The 25,606-nt window shown below is 40.2% G+C and overlaps 1 protein-coding gene across 2 annotated transcripts in view; it reads left to right on the plus strand.

Moving 5' to 3' along the window:
- Nucleotides 1-25,606, plus strand: part of hipk3b (homeodomain interacting protein kinase 3b) — a 38,993-nt gene that overhangs the window by 431 nt on the left and 12,956 nt on the right. The window contains exons 1-3 of one of the 2 annotated variants that reach the window (XM_042410777.1): nucleotides 87-339; nucleotides 8,820-10,149; nucleotides 23,079-23,202. In XM_042410777.1, coding sequence (XP_042266711.1) covers nucleotides 8,822-10,149; nucleotides 23,079-23,202 — 1,452 coding nt within the window. In that variant the 5' untranslated portion in view covers nucleotides 87-339; nucleotides 8,820-8,821. Of the gene's footprint in view, nucleotides 1-86; nucleotides 340-8,819; nucleotides 10,150-23,078; nucleotides 23,203-25,606 lie in introns of those variants that run through there. The other variant, XM_042410768.1, reaches the window with a different exon arrangement.

The raw sequence follows: 25,606 nt of genomic DNA on the forward strand, positions 1-25,606 counted from the left end.
ATAGTTAAGTTGTGACGTAATACAAAGTCATAACTTAGCCACAAACTTAGCTAGCGAGAGTCTGTATTATGTTTCAGCCGTTTCACAGCCATGTCAGCTCTTTGGGCAGCTAATTAATCTACTAGTGGTGAATTGTTTCTATGATCTTGTCATGACGGTGACGTTGGTGGTAATGATTAACGTGAGTGCACTAGACACTGGTGTTTGTTATTTCTGTTGTCACAGCGACCCGTTGATTTGTTTTTGACACGCTGCTTCGAGTTAACGTGCTTGAATAATCAAACATTAACACCAACACACTGCAGCTATATGGAATATATGGAGCGAGTGACTTAACTTGTGAGTGCCGTATTAACGTACTTCATATAACAGATAGTATATTAGCTGGCTTCGTAACTCACTCAGTTAACCGAGAATAGCGCGCAGCCATATTCATAGCTAGCAAAAAACACGCTAGACCTTTTGAACTTACAGCAAAACACATTCTGGATCTTATCAAGTCTGAAATTGAACATTATGTTTGGTAATGTCACCTGTTATTTATCTGTAACCTAGTGAAGTCTAAACGCTATTGTAAAAAGCCAATAAAAGGGACCTTGGCAGCTCTTTAACACGTGTTTATCGTGGGTGTATCTCCAAACTACGTAGTTAATACCCAGCAAGTCTCTTTCAGGGTGAAAAATTAAACAGCGGCCTACGGCTAAATGCTGGCTAATGATATGGGTGCCCGTTGATTTTCGTCAGTTTTTGGCCACTGTGGCTGGTAATAATGTTTTCTGTTCATATGGGCTGTGCACCACAACTTATATCTAGAGCAAGTCAGCAAAAATGTGTCTTCATAATAAAAATACAGAATAAGATTTTAAATGTGAAAGAGTACCCCTTTCCTTACTTGCTGTCTCATACTAGCCAGCTTAGCAGATATGAATACACAGTGAAAGTCGAGATGTATATATCTTAGGGTAAGAATCCAAGACTGGCTCTAATGTCAAGTTAATTATACTCAACTTTCCTGTAAACATATAGTTGGGCATATATCGCCTTGAAGGTGGTGGTTTCATGTTTAAGAATAGGTACAGGGTTAATAGTTGAGTTACTTTATGAGTGTTTAGACACCACCATCACCCACAAGCAAAACAGAAGTCGCCCATATAAATGTAGGCAACTTCTGCTAGTTATTTATATGGCAGGGAACCATCACTTGAAGGTCCTAGTCCCACATAAACTTGTGTTTTAAAAAATGGTGGAACTAAAATGAGAAATTCAAGACTCACACTGTGGTATTTAGACCAAAGAGGTATGTAGTTTCCCTTCCTTCATGTGTGAACAGTATGGTAGTTGTATTTCTTCACTTGTTGCCTTGGCTCAAAGGAATAACATAATGTGGGTGTTTGTATATTTTCTTATGTTAAGTCAAAAAATTCCCGTGGCACAGCAGACACTGAATGGAGGATTTGAGTGGTTTGGCCTATACAGCAGACGTGGCTGCTTGGTGTGGTCCAAAAATATAATGCAGTAACTGTTTTTTTTTTTGTTTTTTTGAATGGTTCAACTTCTTGTTACTGTACCAAAGATTGCAGCTGTTTTACTTGTATTTCTTCAGCAATTGGGCACTTTAGTATTATACAAATAATAGCAAAGAGGCTATCAGCTATCATCAATGTTAGCTCAGATTTGGTCCAGTTTATTCATTACCATAAGTATGGAGCTGGTATTCTAGTTTCACAGCACGGTGAACGGTTCATGGTAGTAAAGCTGTCAACAGTTTCTATCTGTGAATACTGTTAAGTTTTTTTCAGACAACACTATGAGTACAGTGCAGCATTATGCTGCTATGTTTGTGTGATTCCCCCTCACATAGACTCTCCTGTCTGCTGTACATGTGTCACATTCCTCAGCTTATCAATAGCAAGGCCACAAAAGCAGGGCTGTGGATGATAGTGAGAGCAATAATGGCTGAAGAAAGTCAGCACAATGGGCCAGTAAATAAATGTGTAAACAGTGTTTTCCCTACAATTATTGGTGTTAGTGGGTGCTGTTGTTTGTTTACTGGAGGTGCAGAGTGGGGTGGCAATAGGAGTTGGGAATGTGATGTCACGCCACAATGAGCTGGCATACTTGGGGAAACTACTTATATTACATTGTGGCCAACAAAAAGACTGGTTTCCCAGTGATGTCTTCTTGAGGTGTGCGTAGAGACACGAGGCAGAAAACAGATCTGAACAGATGAGAGCTTATGGGGAGAGCCTCTGACAAGAAGATGTTATTATGTGGTAAACTGCACGAATGGCAAAAGTGATGGGTGGAAAATGTCCATTATCCCAGGAAGTAAACATCTGTTCTAGCACACAGTGCATAATTACCCATGTGTATCCAGTGATTTGGTCAGTCCTGGATTTTAATAACACAGTGGATGTTTTTGTCCAGAAACTGATGAGGAAGAAGTATCTGGTTTTAAGTAAAAACAACTCACTATGTTACTGTGTTTTCATGCTGTGTCTGAGGCTCTATGAGCAGTGGTTTGCTGATCGATATAAGTACTTGTCAGAGCGTGTAGTATTTCAGTGTGTGACTGGTGACAGCTGCTAATTCATGTTTGATAGAGGCGACAGGCTGTAGGCTTTTGAAAGTAAATGCTGTACTTTTTTTTTTCTTTGTGGGGAAAAAAAAAATAACACAGATGTAGGTAGTCAAGTGATTCATAGGTGTGCATGTGTGTTGAATCCCATATTATATATTGTCAAATTTGCCTATGAGTAAAACTTTTTTATGTGGGCTACATTTCAGACATCTGAAATTCTGTGTTTTTCCACTAGAAGTCTGGCTTACATTTTATGTCTGGCATATTTTGTTGACAAAAAGCAGGAATTTCATAGATGTTACCGGCACTGTGGGTGATGAAGCCTCCATCTTTTAAATCTGTGCTGACTATTTGTTGTCGATTTGTAAATGTCATCTTACATTTACAGCTTGTACACAAGTTGATGAGTCAGTGCTCTAGATTGCATAAAGAGTGCACCATGATGGAGTGAATGCAACATGTGCATACACATTTAGTTGACATTCATTTACAAGACATCTCCTAACATCAGTACAGGCAAATGCATGGCTGCAAACAGTCCTTTCCAAGAGTTAGAGATACAGGACATATTTTAGTTAAAGCAATCTTCAGCATTTAGAAAATGCAATAACGTGAAGATGACTTGCCATTTTAGAAGCACAAATGCTCATATTGTGTGCTAAATATAATCGTATTGTGAAGTAGACTAGCTGGCACTTTTGTTGTGCTCGTAAACTGCATTCAGTAATGTTTCAACCGGCATAACAGCCAACAGTACAGTATGTTGACTGTGTACAAGAGCTAATCCGACAAGAAGACTTCTAAATGATAGTCATAAGTTCACAATCGAAATACCCTGTGGTCACATGCTCTAGAAAATAGAGGGCCTTTTATCTAATGAGCATAGAAGATCATATTCACGAGACACAGGCAGAGCACCACAGTGTTTAGTGAGGTTGTGGAACCGTGAGTTAACACAGCAATTCCTGCTAGAAGCTAAACTCCTCCAACTGCAGGAGGTGAAGTAGGGCTAAAGTGAGTGCTTTCATGTCCACCATTATATTCTGCATTTGGCATCCTCATCTGAACTTGGCTGTAGCCAAGAGGACCTCATTGCTCTATTTAATGAATAACCAGACATGTTCTGGGTCATGTTAGGTGAATACAATTAGGATCACGAGTAGCCAACACAAATTTGTTCTTTCAACTGTGAAAAAGAACAGTATGATAATATGTTTGAGGCATATTGCAACCTTTAGACACACTAAAAAGCATATAAAAAACATAGAAATACTGTTTGTTTGTTGATTTGCTGTTATTGGCTAGCAAAATGGATGACCTAATATCACGATATTGCACATAATCTATTGTACACGTTAATCAAGATAAATGCTGCTAGTCAACTTAAGGAGAGAACCAAAATGGTTTTGAAATGCAACGCAATTATACTAGCCTATATTGTCAACTTTTTGGAAATTTATTTAAAATTTACATTACTTTTAAATGTAAATACAGCATTTGACTGTAGATTGTATTACCTAACACCCCCCCAAGACACACACACACACACACACACACGTTGGCAATCCATTAGACCTTAAACGTGGTGTAACTGTCATCAGCTGTTCATTCTCTCACCTATTACTGTTATTTCTGTGTCTTCAGCACTTTTGTTTTCTCAATCAGTACCATTTGTTCATTGTGGACAGGTGTCCAGTGTTTATTTTCTTCTCAATTTAATTTTGAGTAGGCCAGGGTCAAAAGAGCAACTGTGAGCAATTACTTAACAGCTCAAGGTTGCTGAAAAGGTTCTAAAGCTTTGAAGGATGTAATGTGATGCCACAGGAGGAGAGTCACAGCAGACCGAAGAGGTATCTGGCTTCAGATGGTAATAATAGCAGCAGCTGCCATTCTTTTGCAACAATAAAGGCTCTCTACTTCACATCTTTGGACATCAGACTTCTCCTGACCATTTAGTGATTGTATTTGTGTGACCAGGGAAATTAACTGATGCCCAAGCTGAGTTTTGTTTTAAATTGAATTTGAGCGTAAGCTGGTCTAAGCTGGTATTAAAATCTAGACATCTCGATTGCTCAGTTGGCAAGAGTGGTCCAAGCGCAGGCTCTCTCTGTCTAGGGACCAGACGGCACGCTCTACATCTCTCAGCCAATTAACATCTCCATTCCACAGACAGTGAGAAGAAAATCTCAGTATTTCATTTCTAAGTCATGAAAAAAAACTTGGCTTTGCTATATTGAGCTTGACTGTGTTAATCACAAAAAAATCTAAGATTATTGAACTGTTCTTCAACTTGCTCCATGTTTTCTTCAACATCAACAATCTGTATTTGCAAATGCATAGGCCTACATAAAAGTAGTGCAACACAGTTTATGTGGTCTCCATGTAGAATGGCCATAGTCCTCGTATCCTCTCATTTTTGATAGCTGTTTTTGGAAAAATAATGTTACTTTTTGAATATAACTTACATCATAGTATAATTACATACCCACACACTCTCTTACCAGGCTCTTTGAAGTGGTCAAAAACTATTTTCTCTGGCAGTTAGCATTTATAAGACTGGTTGGTTGTCTTTTTGAGCTCTTCATCATCTGTGACAGTGGTATTTGACAGCTTGACATATTCCATTTCTGCAGTAGAGATGACGGAAGACGCTTTGGGCTTGTTTTCACCCGTCATGAATTATTTCCTCTGTGGCAGAAAAACATGTTATACAAACCTTCAGAAACTCCTGCAGGTTAAACTGGACTAACAAAACACTTTTAGTGCTGAATGACATTAACATACTCACTATAAAGACTTTAAGACACATGCTAGCCTAGCAATATTAAGGCTACAAACAACTCATAATGCAACACTCCGTGTAGAAGTCAGTTTTACACCAGTACTTTATCCATTCAAAAAGAATATCTGATGTTGTGAACACGTAATTGTCAAGCTGTTAGCGGAGTGCGTATGCAAATTAACCTGTAGACCAACCTGCGTAACTGGTCAAAAATATTCTTGGTGGTTAACCGATTAACAGTTAACCATTGACATCCCTAGTTTGAAACATATACTGTATAAGAGTTCATTAATCTACAAATGAGGCGAGCACTTGATTGGGATGTAATTGGCTTATACAGTGATGGACAGTATGCGTCCCTACACTGAGCTCCGTCTGCAGAATCTGCACTTGGAGTGTCATACAATTGGCCTGTGTCTCATGTACCTTTGACCTCCTGGGTGCTGCCTTACTAGGGACCTTTTGTTAAAGTCATACTGAAATTAAATTGCAGAAATCAACAGCTTAAATCTCTGCTCTGTAATTCCCTTGTCCTGTGTTCTTTGAGAAAAGAATCAGGAACCAAAATGGAAAGATTTTATTTTGTTTCCCCCTAGTTTTGCGTCAGTCCATCTACGTTGATGGAGACAGCCAATCAAATACTTACATAAGGCAGCTTTCTGTAAGAAGCAGATCAGACGACCACCAGACAGCATCCTGCTACACAACAACAACCCACATTAGCTTTCCTGCAAAAGCATCCTTATTATTTAACTTATAAAAGTGAGCACGTGTCTTTCTTCTGAACCTTAGCTTGTTGAACCAGACATTCACCAGGGAAAAGTAAAATGTTTAATCGGTTTGCAGGCTAGATAGCTAATTAGCTGCTCAGCTGCAGTACATTAAAGCGCATGTAAACATACCGACAAATGTAACTTTGGTCTGGTTAGATGGTGGTGTGGTCTGCCCATGACAATTATTCTATAAATATATCATTTAATTGATTAATTACATAACAAGGAATTATTGTCATACAACTGGGATTTACTGACAAAAATCTGATTTAAATGGCTATAAATTCATGTTTTTAATACATAATCATCCCTGCTGGTCTTCAGTCATTCTTTGACTGGTATGACTGTGAAAAGGGTATTGAATAGCATTTCATGTGGTGTTAAAAATGTCTCTAAAAAGTCAAACATTTTATTTGGTGACCATCATTTATATTGACATTATATCTGAGGTTTAAACAGCAGTTACCATTGATTCCATTGGTGACACAGAGTCACTGCAAAAAATGAAGTGAAGGAGGAAGTAATGTACTTAGTAAGTTCTTGGCAAAGAGATAATTTTGGAACATACTGAGTTTATAAATCAACATTGCTATGTACCGCAGTGGCCTTTTTGATATTCCCACTGAGGAGTGCCAAAGTATAGAAATTTCTATATTCTGTGCATAATGGCTGTCATGAATAATAGAGGCCGTCACAGGCCTCTTTTATATAAATTACTGGCAACACATCATAAATATAGGTGTGCTAGCAAATACCCTAACAGCAATTAAGAGAATCCCAGCAAACAGTGGGCGAGAGGTAGGATACTGTCTATTCAACATAAAACACATAAAGACAGACAAAGACAGACAAGATATTCACTCACACAATTACAGGAAATTTTGAGTCTCCAATTTATCTAACCTGCATGTCTTTGTACTGTGGAAACTCACACTAGCACATGAAGAACATGCAAAATCCTCACAGAAAAGCCCCAGCCAACTGGAACTTTCAAACCCAGGACTTTCCTCCTGTGAGGCCATAGTGCAAATCACTGAGCCACTGTGCTGCCCAACCTGAGAATTAAATCATGTTAACTTACAGTCTAGTGAACACCATTACAAATACTTTTCCACTGTATGGACTATGGGCTATAGAAAGAAAACTTTTGTGATACTGCGGTACTCTTTCAGACTGGGCAGCCAAAACACTTATTTGTAGGCGTGCCAGTGTGGCTCATTTTAATTTTACAATGGCGCATTTCCAATTTTGTTTTCATTCACGACCAAAATGGATGCCCTTTTTAGCCTCACTTGGGGTAATTTGTTAAATTGTCTCTAACAGAGAAGATGGTAAACAGTGCCACCAAACAGTAACAGAGGGTGTGATTGTACAGAGAGCTGTCAAGGGAATAGGCTGACCTTATGTTGCTGCTCAGAATAGAGTCAAAGGGGTGGCTCACATCGTTAGTGTTATCACAACAGAAGTGTTTCTCCATCATGGATATTTATTTTAGGGGACTCTACAGGGGCACTGACAGCCCAAACCTGACTCCCTTGAGTGTCCTTTTAGAAAGATTTATAGAAACTGCTCTTTTTGAACAAGTTGGGGATATGAGGCTTTAAAAGCAATGGTGGTCCTATTAAGACCGGATTGTTTATACACAGTACTCACAACATTGGTTAAGATTTATCTAATTTGCTTTTTGGGTAGGTAAACAGGATTCTGTAACTGTTGATTAAAGCGTGGAAACCAATGGGGATGAGCTACTTGTATCTCAGTGAACGTGCCCCAGAATGAAAATAGGTCACAGGCTCCAGTATGGCACACAGTGTCTGATGTCACTGTGCCAGTGTGGAACATGGTTGATGATCAGGATCATGAAGCTTGTTATTGTAGTTCATTGCTCTTTCTCTGTTACACGTAATGGAGTTTCAGAGTACTTCGGAAAGATCTCACAGGTGTTTTTATCACCCATCAAACACAGACACACATGAACAAAATGAGGGTGGGAAAGGGAGAAGAATAAAATGCGTCCTAGGTAATTGGACACGTGGGTCTGATGATGCTTTGTGACTTTATTTTTCTCTCTTTGTCTGTCTCTTATCCTCTCTCCCTCTCTGTTGGTTGCCTAGAGACCTGCAGTAGGATGCACTGAAATGGCAGGAAAAGGTCAGGCAAACCTTTGAGAAGTTAGTCATCTACAGTGTGGAGGTGTTGGTGGGATTGCAGTGGATAGGGCAGAATGGAAAGGTTCTCTTAAGCACTCCACTGCTGTGTTTTTTTGTTCTCAACCATTTGACGTTTGCTTTTGGTTGGACAGATGTTACAAGTTGTGATGCCATCAAGTAGAAGTATTAAAAACAACATAATTGGATTATTGGTATTTGTCAGTTGTTTTTGTCCCACAGTAATTTACTTAAACTCACCCTTGACCCTTGACCTTAAGCAAAGAAAGACATGAAGATAAACACAGGGAGATCTGGGCTGTGTTTTGGTTTTTTCAGCTGCTGATGTAACAGCTTGGCAGTTTGTTGTTTTGCGCAATATGGTTGTACAACAGTGAAGTTTAGAGTATCGTGCATAACACTTTCCAGCTCTTTAGCATTGTTTTGAAACTATTCTATGCTGAAATAGTCTAATTTGTGTCTGTTGAGTAACCAAACAAAATGACCAACTTTTGCTTCATTCTCTGTCTCTGCAGGTATGGCCTCACAAGTCTTGGTCTACCCACCACACATTTATCAAACCCAGACAAGTGCCTTTAGCAGTGTGAAGAAACTCAAAGTTGAGCCCAGCAGCTGTGTGTACCATGAGAGGGCACACCCGCGGACTTATCTGAACAGCAGAACCCTTGGCATTGTGCACCCAACGAAACAAGCCCACTCGTTTGTGAACCGAGACTTGGCAGTGGGCGTGAAAGTGCGTGGAGGACAAGAGTACGCGGTGCAGACGGTGGTGGTGCGTGGCGTACAGAGACAACAGCCCGGTAAAAGAGGAGGAGGAGGAGGAGGAGGAGGAGGAGGAGGACCAGGCCCAGCTGCGGCCCAGCAGCGGCAGGACGCAGGGGTTGTCCACTTGCAGGGCAAGGAGCAGCAGCAGACAGACAAAGCAAGTGGGGGCAGCAGTGGAGCAACAGGGGCAGGAGGAGGGGGAAGGGGAGAGGGCTGCAGTGGAGGAGGTGAGGGAGGTGGAGAGGAGGAGGGTGACAGAGAAGAGAACTGTGGAGGTTTGAACTCAGCTGACAGCTCTCAGCGATGTGGGCTGAAACGTAAAAGTGAGGAGCTGGATAATCGAGGGAGCACCATGCAGATTGTGGAGGAACTGTCAATGTTGCCTGCCATGTTGCAAACGACGAATGTGGGGAACGCAGCCGTGACTGCACCTGCGGCCGTGGGGGCTGGAGGAGGCCCCTCCAAACAGGGTGCAGGGCCTGTGGGTGTAGGTGCAGCAGGGGGGACGGGAGGAGGGGATGGGGACTATCAGGTAGTACAGCATGAAGTCCTGTGTTCCATGAAGAATACTTATGAAGTGCTGGATTTCTTGGGACGTGGCACATTTGGCCAGGTTGTAAAGTGCTGGAAGAGAGGCACAGGTGAGGTAGTGGCTGTGAAGATCCTGAAGAACCACCCTTCATATGCACGGCAGGGTCAAATCGAAGTCGGCATCCTTGCTCGTCTGAGTGGGGAGAATGCAGATGAGCACAACCTGGTGCGAGCCTTTGAATGCTTCCAGCACCGCAGCCACACCTGCCTGGTGTTTGAGATGCTTGAGCAGAACCTGTATGATTTCCTGAAGCAGAATAAGTTCAGCCCGCTGCCCCTGAAAGTGATCAGACCTGTGCTACAGCAGGTAGCCACAGCTCTGAAAAAGCTGAAGAGCATGGGTCTGATTCATGCAGACCTCAAACCGGAGAACATTATGCTGGTGGACCCAGTGAGGCAACCCTACAGGGTGAAGGTGATAGACTTTGGCTCAGCCAGCCACGTGTCCAAAGCAGTGTGCTCCACGTACCTCCAGTCTCGGTACTACAGGTGAGAACAAAACATATTTTTGACAGTTTTTAACAAAGCAGATTTCAGTTTGGTGCATTTAAAACTAGTTTCCGTGTCTGTTGGTGTCCAGACTGTCATAGTCAGGTTAAAAATGTACTTCCTTTAGCAAAACAAGGAAATGTCTCCCATACTGCACAACATCCTGCCTACTTTGAGGCCACATACCACTGACTCTGAAAAAAATGTGACCCTGCAGTGTTTACGAGCAGACGACAGACTGAATTTTCATGTCCCTACTTCCTGGGAAAGAAAACTGTGTTCTGGTAAAATACTTAAAAACAATAAGAAAGAATAAATGTTTGATTGACTTTGTGAACATTTCTGGTATTGTTTGCATTCAGGGTGAAGCAGCATTGGCCTTGTGAGTTCAAAGGATTTATAGAGATTATATTATGGTAGAAAGAAACGAATAGACAAATATTTGAAGACTGCCAGTAGTACATTGTGTGGGCAGTTAAGATTACATCAAGAAAGTTTGGTAGAGAAATTACTGAAATCCAGACCTAACATGAGTATGCTGTTACAGGCTCTGGGGTGTGACATGGCAGCGGATACAATATCAAATGTTTATGTTAGAAGAACACTAAGTATTTTTGACTGTAATAAGAAAACCAGTGGGAAAATTGCCTTTGGCATAAAGTAATGACTGAGTTATTTGGTTTGATAAGTGAAACAACCCTGAAATGGTATCAGTTGTTGCGTAAGGGCTGTTATACTAGAAAAGAACTAGTTCGTTATCTGACCATGTCGGAGATCAAAAGTGTTTATAACTGCTCTGAGCGACCACATTCAAAGGCGGGGTGAACAGGTGGCTATCATAGAGAGGGGTGAGATGGGATATTGTTTAGACACTATCAGACAGTTTCAGACACTCTCCTGGAAGGCATTTATAGTGTTGCAAGAAATGTGATAGATATATAGTAGTAGTGTAAAGAGAGCTTAGGAGAGAAGTTCAGACCCAACTGGCCAATCACTGCGTGAAATGGGGGCGAGTGTCAGATTGTACAAACACAATTGTGAGGAAGTTGTAAAACTGCTTTCTGCTTCCATACATGGTGACATGATTAAGTTATAGTGCTATGACTAAAAGCTGTCCACCTGGTTTCACCAAATAAAGCCATGATTTCCATGTTTCAATTGACTTTAAACTAGTCAACCTTTGTGTGCTTTTTAGCCACTCAGAGCTTGACATTGTTAATTCTAGCAACTAGGATTTTGATCTCAAAAATATGCTAGGTGAGTAAGTGACATGACTCATGGTTAAACATTAAAACTTGAATTGGCAGCTGTTGTACACTCAGTTCATCAGAAGTAGTGATTCACCCAAGTCTTATCATATCAGCTACATCATTATACCCTCCTTGGACTTTCCTAAGCACAAGTCATGAACTTGCAACGTTCAATATTTGCATAACGTACGTACATACAGTTAGGATCCCGGAATTGTTCTGTCCCTCTGCTAGTGACCTGCATCTGTGAGGACACAGTGGAAATACATGTCATTGTCTATCATGCCACTCCACAGCTGAAGTGTACCACGTTGAACTAATGGAAAAAGGGCATATTCACCCAAATCTAGCATCTGTCTAAATAACACAGTCTGCACTGGCTGCATTTCAGCCAGCCATATGAGGTGACATATGAGGTTCCTTTTTAACGAATGCACCTGTTTACACTAATGTTTCGTGCTCCACTTTCATTTTCCAGTTCAAGTCTGTATTTTTATTCATTTCCACATGCAAGTAAGTGATTATGTGCATAGCTGTGAGCTCTGTCGAATGTCCTGGAAATAGAATGTTAGGATATTGTTTACTATTATTTTTATTACTGTGGTGAGTATACAACACATGCATTTGTTTTGGGTGGTTGTATATGTGTTGCTCAATGTGTCTTAACCCAAACAGTCGGCACAGTAGAAATGGACATAACAGGTTTAAAAACTGACCACAGAATGATTAAATAAACAACGGAAATGCAAAACAAAATAAAAGTAAATCTTGTTTGGTTAATGTTCTGGGGCACCCAAGGCAAATGAGTATTGCCTTGATATTCTTTGAAATGTAGCCCAAACAGATGCAATGCATAAATAATAAATACACAGTGCAATAGAACAGCTGTCAGATATCAGATAATCATAAAGATTTCTGGCAAGCAAGACAGACATGTTTGTCTTTTGAAGTTTTAGTGCGTTGTTTTGGAGAAACGACGCTACTGGCGACACTAGGATGTCTGACTCACGCTTGTGGCACTGGTCCATACTAGCAGGCAATGTTTGCCATGAGAGGGAGGTCCCCTTGTTTTCTCTTTACCATGCCAGTGACTCTCCCCTTGCACCAGTAGCAAAGGGATTTTTTTGTTAATTTTTTTTTTTTAAATCCTCCTCCACTCTCATACCTCGCTATGCCCCATGACAAGTTTTACACCCTCGAGTCAGTTTAATTTCCATGTAATGTGATGTGATCATTTCCATGTGGTCATCTTGATATAACAAGTCAAGAACATGTCATGGTGTCATCACCAGAGATTTCTCTTTTTTTTTTTTTTTCTTTTTTTTAAATATTTCTGGTAAAAGTGGTATCACCCTCTTCCTCTTGATTTCAATACTCCACCCTCAGACTATGTCAGTGAAATTGCAGCTGGTTTGAGTCATGCTCTTGTGGCTCCTACAAGGAGACATCCTGCCATTCTAGTTTTGGCATGTATCCTGTTTGATTTTGCTGTATAACACATTTAATGCTGCTGTGTAACTCAGAAAATGTCAAACAATATTATGCACTCAATTTATACAGCGCTTGAGCAAATGAAAAGGGGTTTTGGCTTGCTTAATAATGCAATCTGAATCACAAGAAGATTGGAAAAGAAATTAAATCCAGACTTGGATAATTTCAGGAATAGTTATTGCTCAGACAGAGCATCTCAAACATGAGAAGATCAGAAAACAGTAATGTACCTATTTGTGATCAATAGAAGGAAAACAGCCAGGACATAATAGATAGGTAACTGCTAAGTTTGTGTGAACCATGAACCTTCAACATGTTCTGTGCTGTCCCTGTCCTATGCAAACACAAGCAGATTACGTTTTTCTGAGCACAGTTGCTTACAGTTGTTTGGCATGATATGTTAGGAATATGTGACCAAGTGGAGATCTACTCAAATGCTGAAGTCAGTTGATTTTGTGAAACACATTGTCTCTGGTTTTTTTGTCTTGAGACTTGGGTTCTGAGGCTGGGAAGAATAGAGCAGGATCCATGACCCACATTTAGGACAGCGCTATCTGTTTTAGTGAAAGGCATTTACATGGCATTTGAATATTTCTCACTGTCTGCACACTGAACCAGTGAAGCGGTTTGCTCCGCAGGGAATTAAAATACTGTCAATGCAAATAGATGATTTGATGTCTGTCTCGATTTGCATTAACTGTAGATTGTTCTCTGATTAAAGAAGACTACACTTGGTTTGACCCATTCCTTGACTGTAGTGATGTGGGAACGGTGGAAAAACACTTGTCAATGACAATTCTCTTTTCATCCCACGCCTTCATCAAGCTTTTCTGTGAATATTGTATTGTTGCGAATGCACTTTGTTTTAGGAAGTTGCTCAAAATAGAACTGTCGTGCTTTGTTGTACTTTTGAGGGGGAGGAAGTGAACAGTGCAGCTGCTTCAACTGTTTGTCAGCTGTCAAACTTTGGTGACTAGCGTACATGCCGTTGTGCTGCTGTATTTTGATACAATATACATCACTACTGTTGCTGACTTGAGAGAGGAATGCAGAATGACAATAGGGGCTTGTCTGGGTACAATTCATTTGCAGCAGTATTCATTTGAATTGTGTCAGGAATGGAGTAAAAGTTGTATGTCTACTGTTCCTCGCATGTTCATGGGCTAATACTGAATTACGTAATGTTATAACTGAACATTTTGGTTTGTTTTTGATGTGATTCTTGCGTCAAGACACAGTTCTTTTGATTAAAAAAACCCCTCATCAAAACTGTGCCTCCTTCATCAAAAAATGTGCATCTCTGTACTTTGTTCCCCCTCACAGACAGGAGTGTGCAAAGCATACTTTGAAGGAACAGCGTTGCTGAGGCTGAGAGTGAAGGGTTGCTTAAAATAGCTCATGGGACGCTGGCCAGTGTGCTTTGACTTCTATAGATGGTGAAGCACATAGGCAGCCAGAATGAAATAGGGACAGCTTGAAATACTAGAGAGCACTCACTTCATTCATTCAAGGTCAACCAGCTCTAACGTCAGCTGTTTTGATTTTTCTATGTCCGTTTGTGTTTGTGTTTGTTTGGTTATGTATGCAGCTCTAAATATTCATTGGCCAGTAATCCATAGTGGCTGTTGGATACCTCAATTCAGTCAGTCACTCAAGCCATTATGTTTGACAGATGGACCAGCCACTTCCAAAATTTACAAGCATTTGGCCAGTGGCCCTTGGTAATCTGCCATCCCGGTTTGCACAGTCAGCTTAGTTGGAGGTCTCTGAGCTCAATTTTCTAGATGTGGTCATTTTTATACAGTTTATATCTTCAAATGAAATCTAAACCTTAATCTTAATTTCCTTTTATTAAGCATCTGGTTTAATGCTCGTCTTTTTGCAAATGTTCAAATCAGGTGTTTTCTTAGTGAGCATTAATAGGTATTTTCCTGTCGATTACCATACCAACAAGAAGAAATGCCATTCTCTGCCAGGACCTTGTCCTTTAAAAAATCATGTTCATGTGTTTTCATTGAAAAACACATGAAGCATTGGTCTTATGCTTGGTCTGAGCCATCTAAGCATTTTTTTGTGCTTAGATGGCTTAGACCGGCTGAGACTGATGTGACCCTCACTGTCCACTGTACCTATTGTGATGTGAGCAAATCAAATCAAAGCGGCTTACTTCTATTTTGCGCTGTCTACACAATGTCTGTTTATGTTTTTGCCACAAGAAACTTCTGTGTTACACGTTGTTAGAGATGTGGCAACACATTCCCACCAAAAAGAAAACATGAAGATGAAGAGAAAGACGAAGAGAAAAGTCCTGAATTCCTGGCTAAAATACGAAGCTCAAAACCACAGTATGTCCTGCAGTGTTTGACACCAACAAAAGACAAACAAAGAAACAATTAACTTGTCATAGGCACAACAATAATGAAACTTGAAAACATCAAGGAAAGTGGAAATCTTGAAAAAGCTCAGAATAAAAGTTGTAAATCCAAAGTTATCTATTCATTGTCTCTTTAAAGTGATGCTAAAGTGAGAGAGTTTGCATACTAAAAACTTGAGGTAATTATTTTTAGTCAGATAATGCATGATGCAGTTTTATGGCTGGTAAAAATATTTTTACCAGTAAATTTTCTCAGTTTAACTGCCTTTGGCAGATGAGCTAAAAAGTTAATTTTGAACCCTGCTTCGCAATGGAACAATTCAGCATAGATGGGATCCAAAGGTATACTCCAGATCGTCCACTGTGGACCAGTATATCTATGTAAACCATGAGCTGTGGTCCATTCTCCCGTCCACTCATGTACTAGTGGATTAACATTTCCCTGAAAAGTAGGTCTGGCATTTCTACAGAACGAGCAAGTAATCTCCCAGACAGTCTTAAAAAATGTTTTGTGTATGTGGGAACCTGTGAACACACAAGCATTTCCCCTTTTTATGAACTGTTTCCATATCTGGGTTAGTGGGTAATGAGTTTTTCTGGGTATTTACTATATATGGCCAAAGTAGCTTACATTTGTTTACTATCTGTCAGTTAGCAACCACCTAGACTATGCATTGAGGCTAGTTCTCCTTTTTTTTTTTTTTTTTGCAGCATCTTGTTTTTTATTAACATGATATTATCATTTGGCTCTCAGTCTACTTTGATGCTATGTCAAATTAGTATTTACTTCACTACTTGGATATGAAAAGGAAGTAACCCTCTTAAAGTTTACTAAAATATCCCAAACTTGTGCCCACATGCTGCAGGCTCATTTCTGATCAACTCAATCCAACTCTTTGTTTCTTATATACAAATATTAATTGCCAGTCAGTGTCACATGCCCAGCACCAGGACGCTCTGACAAAACTGGTTCATTTTTCCACCAACAAATGACTTTTTTGGTGTTATGGTGACATAACTTTTAATACAATATCATGTCGTTACTCGTGTGAATAACAACCGCTGCTGTATTTACCAGAGTAGTTAAGGAATATATTTTATGATCTGGCTTAAATGCTTGCAAACTTCAGATCTTTAAATCATAGCGGGCAGCTGCAGTTCAGAACATAGTGTGCTTTGTTACTACTATTTCATAGTACTTGCCTTTCTGGCGTGCCTGTCTGAGTTGGTAGCTTAACAAACAGTTTAAACATAATGACAGAGGAAATGAAAACTGCAGAAAGTGCTTTAAATTCAAAGATCAGCTTTGAATTCCAGAAAGTCTGTGGGCCTTTGTTGTTCTTTTCATAAATTAATGGCTTTGGGGTGAAATGTCCAAGGAGTACTCATGAGACGTCACCTTGAAAATGGCATCCTTCATGACTAAGGCCATGCATCTGGCAACTACAAGCAAAGGCCTTGTTATGAAGGCCAGAGACTTGTTTGGTTTACAGTGTATTCTGGTAAATATAAGGGTCAACAGAGATTTTGCTTGCCTAATAAGCTGCTTAGTTGTTAGAGTAGCTGTATGTAGCTTTGTTCTTGTATCGTCAGCAAAATATATTCCCTTTCATAAAATTACTTGAACCTGATACCTTTAAATCATTTATGACATCTGTCTGGGAATTTCCCTATAGGTATACAAGTATTGTATTTGTTTTTTTTATTTCTAAAACCACCCCATGTGTGTTATAATTACCCTCAGGCAAGGGTTGTTGTTATGTTGTACAGATGCAGTGATTGTAGCTGAATTCAAAATATTTTGAAACAGAAAAAAGCTGTAGAGATTAAGCCCAGTCCACCTGATCTAGGGGAAAAAAGCTTTCTTTAAAACTGGCTCCATGTCAGCTCAGTGAATGGATTACATCTGTAAAACGTGTCTAAAGCCTTGTATCCTTAATCTAAGGTCTAGGGTCAGGGTGCAAGTGCTACCTCTGCCTTGGCTACACTGCCTCTGTGTTCCACTGAATAATGCAGAATGCTCTGAGAGTTTGTGGAATTACTGTTCCTGGAAGAGATGCACAGTAAGGCTCCATTCTTCCATCATGGAGTCACCATGTTGTCAGTTTGCCTTTGTGGCTGAGCTTATGCCAACTGCAGTGTAGCCAAAATGAGTTTATTTAACAGAACAAGCTTACTGAAAGGCCTGTGTAAGCATGCAATGACAATGACCCCTCTTCCCTATGTGTAGCCACCCTTATTTGCTGTTCTCTGGTTGGGTGCCACTTTGCACTTCGTCCCTCCCTGTGAGGACAGAGCAGGGAGGATCAGAGAACTATTTCTGGAGTGTGAGATAATGGCCATGAATAAGAAATACAGATGGAGATAATTTCTCTGCTCTGCCGTGGCTTGCAAAGAATAAGACTCGTGTGTCTGCACAGGTTTTTATTTTCAGTAAGTGAGATAAAAATAAAACTGACGAAATAATGGTCGCAAGACCTACATATCCAAGGAATACTGACATTTTGGGAAAATATGCTTGTTTTCTGTCTTACCAACAGAGCTAAAGATCAATATCAATCCCATCTCTGTGCAGTACATAGTAAAGTTTAGAAATAGGTGTGGGGTGTATTTAGCTTAGCTTAGCATAAATACTGGAAGTAGTTTGCTTCCAGCTAGGGCTGGGCGATACTTGGAATTCATTTGATGAATTCAAATGTTTGCCTTTGCATGATGTAAAAGGTTTACATCCTGAAAATTGAGATATTACAATGTGCAAAAAAGGTTACTTTCAGTTAAAACTAAGGTAGATGGTAGCTGGTTACATAAGCTTCTTTTATGTCATGACAATCCAGTAAACTGTGACGATATACTACATGCATACCTGCTGCAGCTTAAGGGACTGTTGTGACTCCAGGTTTTTCCTGACTCCAGGCGGCTGGGTGGCTCTGGCTATCTCATAGTGAATTTAAAAGTTGCATCTACAAGACATCTTGGTTTGTGTTGTTGATGCATTGTCTGGATTTGAGAGGTGAAGCCACAGGAGTCGACGGAACAGTGTGCATCTTATTTACATATTTTAATTAAATGTTAGCCAATAGAGCCATTAGTCTTTTCCTCAAAAGCAACTGGGGACACTGTAGAACTCAGCAGAAGCATTTAACTTAAAAAAATAGTAAATATTCACAATGGAACTTTAAATAACAAAAGACATAAAAAATACAACCTAAATCAAGGAACTGTGTTTGAATGTTTGGCCATGCCCTATAACCTTTCAAAAGACATCAGCATGGTAGATGTTCACAGGAAGGAGTCAATTTCTTCCGAACCTCTAGGTGAACCATTTAGCGCACATGTGCCCTGTATGTTTTGGAATCCAACCACGCATCATGTTTGTGTTGGTTCTACTAACATAACATTGCCTCGTGCCTCAGCCTCTTTGTGAAAGAGAGACGGACAAACATAGAGGGAGGAAAAGAAGAGGTGGATGGAAGAATGGAGGCAGCTGTTTGAGATGAAGAAGCATGCTGTGGAACTTAGTGACCAGGGAAAGACTTGTTTTCATTGGTCAAAGCCTATCCACAAAAGAGCTATAAAAAGGGCAATCAAATTTTACCGTTGATCAGCCTGTTTGGGTTTTATTTTGTGATTGTTGCTGAATAACATACCTGCAGTGTGGGCGAGTTATACTTGGCACAGTGGTGAGCTCGTGCTGGGCCTGCTGTTACTGCTGTACTCAGCATTGTGCATCGGGGTTTGTTAGTGATGTTTTCCATTAAAGACAATACAGCAGCCTATGCAGAGTTTATTATTCTCAATTAAGCCTTGTTCTGTAGAGCCCTCACCAAAACCAAAACTTACATGTTGCGTTGTGTCTGCCTAAATCCATGAAAAAAAAATCATTAAAACCACGTTGATTGACTTTGCTATATCCAACCTAATGAGCTTGTCTAAAATTCCATGATATACAGTGATAAAGAAGACAGCCGTGAATTGGGGAATGTTTTGAAAAGAAGGTCTGACAATACTGCTAGCAGGTGCAGAAACTCTTTGAAGATCTTTCTTCCCCTCTGCTGCTTCTGAAGGTGTCTCTCACCGCTAACACATGAGGGTGGAAACCTTTGAACACTGTGATACTGTAGACAACTCATATATCACTCATACTCGTTCATTTTCAACCTTTGAGCAGCACAATAGTATCAGTCAGCTGCCCTGATATGACTCTTTGGTCTTGTTACTGAGGAAAAACATGTTCAGTATATGTTCAAAGATATGGTATATAGTTGATTGCTGCACTGTAAAAGATTGGAAGCAGATTGACTGTATTAAATAGATGGTTAAAGTATACAGATGTTATGTATGTATGTTTGTTTATATCTTAAATATCATGAATGTCAGGGAGAAGTCCATAATAAACCTGATAATTGGCATGTATCGGTTCAATTTCAAAGTAAGCTAACATGTTCAAAAATGAATACATCGAATTAAAAATGCAATTTACAGTAATTTTTAAAATCATTTTTATTAGTATTTTCAAACAATCATACATGTACCAGATGTAATTACTTTTGATACATATGGTGGTATTCAGTATCTTATGTGTTTAGCATTTTCACAAAACTTCAGTTGATTTTGGATGAATCACTGCCTGTTTAGGTGCAGCTGAGCGGCATCAGGCAAGTGTATATGATGTGTGCAGTTTTAGTCTGTTTGTTTAACTTTTCTACCAATATTTCATGATACAATTTGTCTAAAAGTATATAGTACCAGTCAAAAATTTGGACACGCCTTCCTATAAGGTGTGTCCAAACTTTTGACTGGTGCTGTATGTGTGCAGGTACTGACAAGGTGCTTTGTGGTATTGTTTTTTTTCTGTCTACCTATTCCTGTTAAGTGCTGACCGCACTCAAAGCTGGAACCTTTTCTCAACATGCACTGGGCAAAAAGCAGTGAACCAGCCCATCACATTGTTGATCTTTTTTCATGTACCTGTCCGTTTCCTTTGGGACTCTGACACGTGGCACAGAGCAGTCACGGGGCTTCTGCTCCTCTAGCATTTAGTGGCCCCTCAGCTTGAACGTCATATCCTCGGGATGGAAAATAGATTTGGTTTCACAGGAGGGCGGTGAGGCTTGAGTTGCGTTGATTAGGACAGAGCTGTGCAACCATGGCAACATCCACTCATCACCCCCAAACCAAAGGAGAGAGACCTGCTGTTTTCTGTTTGGCTCTCTTTTCACTCTGATTTTTTTTTACATGTTGCATTGCTATTTTGCATTAAGCAGGGAAAGGTAAGAACAAAAACATATAAAGAAAACAACACTGTTCAGCTGTCTTCTGTGCACCCAGAAGCACTTTACATCATCTTTGGTGGATTCTGACAAAACAATAAAAAGAAAAGAGGAAGAGCTAGCTATACATAAAATCACTCCTGAATGTTCTGTCTCAATCTGTCTTGGTTATATTTCTGAAAAATAGAACTGTTTCAGGTTTTGATTTCTGTGACTACCTAAGCCACCTGCTTTTATGGGCGTCATTATTTTGCTTGATGTATTTCTTTCAGGCTGTATGATTTTTAGAAACATGTTGAGGATGTTTCATGTGCTGTAAAAGATGAAATGGTACACCCCTCAGTCAGCCCCCATCATGCTGACATATTGTATATCACATGGATATGAATACTGTAACCCTGAGAAGGCCATTTAATACTGGATTCTTTTGTGCCATAGTCCCTAGTTAGGAGGCTCATTTTGACTTTAAGAAATAAGGAGGGACTATTTAGGCCTGTATAGAAGCTCTTAAATTGAATGAGCAGACAGGGTGTCGTACTCAAAAGTTGAAAAGGACACGTAGCTATTGTTGGCCCTGTGGATTGGTTGTTGCCAGGGGGGGCCTGGCAAGACAGTTTTCGGTTACAAGGCAGCCTCTAACTACTCAACCAACCAAATGATGCCTTGTATTGCTGCTCAAATTATACTGATCAGCCTTACTGTGGATTCTTATATTAGCTGTGTGTCCCAATGAATGCTTAGGGTGTGTTGATATGTGGATTCCCTCTCCTCACTGCTCCAGGGAAAACCTGTTCCTTATAAATAGGACATGCCTGTGAGACTGAAATGGTTGGCATATCTGCGTGGTTGATTTTCTGCTGCTATGTTGCCTACTGTACCAGCTGCTGTGTGCATTTGTTTTGACCATGTGATAAAATTGTCTAAAACTTATTTTAGCAGGACTTACGTTTGCTGTTGCTATCCGCATATAGTTTCTGTCCCACACCATTCAATGTTATGTGGCTCCTAAGATGTCACAGAGTAGTTATTTGTTCTGTAGATACATTCAGTATGAAAAGCGAAGGATTGCCTTAGTTGGTATGACAAGCTTCCTTAACCAATAAGCTTAGGATGTCACTTCTCTTGAAATCCCACCCCTGGTCTTTCTTTAGATTATTTCAGTCCTCCGCATTCTCTCATGTTGTTAAATAGTTTGTTGGGTGTGTATCTCGTGTATATGCTGAGCGGAAGTGAAATGATATCTCTTAGACGCTTGGGTCCTCTCTGACTTCATTTTAGTGCTGAGTTATTCTGAGCATTGCTGTCATCAAGGAAGGCAATAAAGACATATTTACTATTGCAATAACTTTCACATTATCTCAATATATTTATATTGATACACAGTAATATCAACAATAATGTTTATTTATCCCTCAGGGCCAGTTGCTGTATAATATAAGTGATGTAAGGAATGGAAAAGTCTTAACATACATCACTCATCATTTTAGTCAATTCACAGGATGATTATTTTTCCCGCCTGATCTGATTATCACTCTCAAGACATTCATCTTCAAAGGCAGCGTCTTGACTTGTCTAATAGGTGTTTACTGTTAGTCTGTGTGCTAGATACTCATTTTGTCTTATTTTAGTGAGCTTTGAGGCCACTTGTATCAGAGAAAAGAGCTCAGGCTGCTTCATGCTATCAGTGCACTGTCACAGTTTATAGGCTTTGTGGTGTGTCCTAAACACTGAGTTCTTGACAGTTGTCAGCGTGTCTTACCTATATTGGTGCTGACAGGCCTGCGTCACCACCAGCCACTCCTGTGACGTGGTATTATAGTGCTACCATGGAGTTAGATGCAGCAACACTGAGACAGCACGTACATGGAGAAGTAGTGACTGTGCTGCTTATTTTCTATGAGCCTAGAGGAGATACAACAGCCTGTCAAAGCTCTGATCCCAGCCTGGCTGACCTGCTAACCCACTGGCTCAGCCTGCTGACGCTCGGCTACTCTAGTGCACGAACAACACCGGCTTGCAAGTCACTTGGCACTGTTACACATGTACCATGCAAACCCGCCTGACTGGCCAGCATCAGGAATTCCATGACATTGCTAATTATGTGCATTCATTTCCTACAGACAGCACTTGCCTAAAAAGCAAAAAAGCAGCAGTGAAATTGAGAAAAAATCGTTATAAATTGCAGTTGGTGCATGAATTGACTGTATAGCTTCTAATAATATGTATAAATATCAATGTTGCAGTTAAATCTGAACAATTTGAGCCCTGCAACACGAGAAACTATTTTTTTTCTAAAGTTGAGCAGGTTAGGAGTAGTAGCAGTACTAATCTATTTTCCAAAGAAATTAGTGTTTAGTGGATGATTTATGACACTGTAGTGTTTGTGCAGTCTGTGTTTCCTTTCGTAAAGATGGCATAAAAACACATTTATTTGACCATTATTGTATGAGATGTTCTTTCTAAGTATATCATTGTTTGATATTTTCCAAGTAAATGTTGTTAATGTAAACTAACAGATGTGTTTTTTTTTTATATCTTCCACAGGGCTCCAGAGATTATTTTGGGATTGCCGTTTTGTGAAGCCATAGACATGTGGTCACTAGGCTGTGTGATAGCTGAACTTTTTCTGGGCTGGCCACTTTACCCTGGGGCCCTGGAGTACGACCAGGTAAACAACCAGCTTCTCACCACCCACTCTTTAGCTGCTGTTGGTTCTCTACTTACAGTTTCGGGGGGAGTTTCCTCCTCTCCATCTCTCCTATGTTCCTCCTTTCACGTTCTCATGCAACTCATTCCACCATCTCCTCTTACTTCTACTTTCAGTTTCTATGACTCAGTCTCACTGTTTTCTTCTGGTGCTCCTCATTTCGGTGGCCTTCCCTCAATTTAAGTTACACTACCAATGTGTCTGTCTGGGCAGCATTACACCCTCTGTTTCCACCCAACCACTTATTTCCTGATCTCTACTTGGACCCTTGTTTCTTCTTTCTTTTCTCCTTCTTTTTTCATTGTACAGCAAACTCCTTCCATTCAAGACAGCCCACAGAGTAGTGGGATCAGGGTGTTTTGTTTTTGAGTTTGCATTCAATCTAGCTTTCTATTACAGGCTTACCTTCAGGTTAATGACTCAGACATGGCTCCTGCTGTTGACATCTGTTGGATATGTGATCCATGGCTACTTAAGTCTAAATCTCCCAAAAGAGGTGTTGCAAAGAGTCAACTGGGAAGAGAACTGGGCTCAAGAAGCTCAAAAAGGCAGACAGGAACATTCAACTGCAGAGTCTAAGACATATGGCTTGAAGCTAGGGCAAGAATGCAACATGGTCACAGTGTGTACAGTTGGAAAAATCTGTTATTTTAATCTGTGTGAGATCTAGGCCTAATGCCGTCTTAAGGGTACTGAAGGGATTTTCTGTAAGAGGAAGGCCTAGATAGGAGGGAGAGGAAACTTTTTGAGGTTTAGGGGAAGAAAAAAAGTTCTGCGTGATCAAATGCAGGAAGAAAGATGGTGATTGATTGTGTGAGTGAAGAAAGAGACAGAAGGCTCAACCGACTTACAGTAACAAATTGGTGTACAAAGTTGGTTCCTTGGTGACGTGCCTGCCATGAGGATTGTATCAGCTGGTGTCTGTGAGAGTGAGCAGAAAAGCATATTCTTGTGATTCATGGCTAATCTGTAAGGAGCTGTTGGATGCCTGCCCCTCCCAGTGGACCCCTGACAGTGTCTTCCTGAGACTAGACTGATCTGGGCTTATGTTGAGCGGCTTTCCCTGCCCCGGAGCTCTATCTACTCAAGCCTGCCAACAGAGTCTCATTCAGATCAGATCTTGCACTGTCCCATGCAGCACCCTACATTACAACACTCAGCCCTTCTGCACACTGCACTCATACCAAAGTATTTTTATGGCCCAGCATCATTTTTCACTCTCCCCAGGACCAAGACAGGAGAGATCACTCAACACCTCCGAAAGAGATTTGACTTGAACGCAGCAGCTCTAGTCTAAATATGATGAATGTCTTTTTGCAGGAGCCAGTCAGCATGTCCCAAAGCTGCTTTAGAGATATCTGGGGGGCGTCTCCTCAATTTAGTAAGGGGGCTGCTTAGAGCTGATGAGAAGGATCAGATGGGCTGATGAGGGTGGATAGGATAAAGTTGGCATAGATGAGATGAGAGAGAATGAAATAAGTAGCAAGATAACAGGTGAGAAGGAACCTGTGGAATGTATTTATCAGATAGAGATCAAAACCTACTGTGTGTAAATGAGGCTTAAATTGAATTCAAATACAGTGTAGACACTGTGGCGGTGGTTTGTGGCAGAGGGTGTGATTAATTCCTGGATAGAAAGAAAAGAATTCATTGTTTTAGATTTCAGCTTGTTGGATCTTGCATTTCTCATGTTGCTGTCTATTATTGTCTGCTGATCAAAATACCTTCAGTGAATGTTAAGCTCTGGATGTTCTCTGGGATGTCTGAACTTAACCACCCTGGCCCGTTTTAGCAGAATGGTTACGTAGTTAGTGGGAAGTACATCCTGGTGGATCCCTGGTCTAGTCTCCACGCCTTTTGAGAAATAAGCTCCTTTCATAAGACAATCACCTCTTTATGTAAATAAATGGCAATTCAACATGTATTCTCACCACAGTAATAATCAGATCAGCTGTTCCCCTCCTTATCTTTACTTTATTTTAAATTTGAATGAATGTCCAGCAAAATGCTTTAGATATAATTTGCATATAAGCAAAAAGGAATGAAAAGGAATGAACTTAACATCCTAATAGAATTATTGTCCTGTGTCTTACATAATAAAATCGGCAGCAAATTCTCTACCTAATAAATGATGAAATTGATAAGAACGTTTAATTGGAGATTGACCAGAAGAGACAGTGAGAGCATCCCCCTCACTAACAATGGCCATTAATTAAGACTTAAATGGCAAAGTAAAAATCCATCATTGATGCAGACCGTGAGAGGACAGAAAAGTCTTCTTTCTTGATATGTTTGAACTTTCTTACTCACTGCTGTTTCCCAGCAGTGGAACCACTTCCTTTCAGCACCAAATATCACATGACCA

Source organism: Thunnus maccoyii, chromosome 1, assembly GCF_910596095.1.
Source record: "Thunnus maccoyii chromosome 1, fThuMac1.1, whole genome shotgun sequence".
NCBI classification, from domain to species: Eukaryota; Metazoa; Chordata; class Actinopteri; order Scombriformes; family Scombridae; genus Thunnus; species Thunnus maccoyii.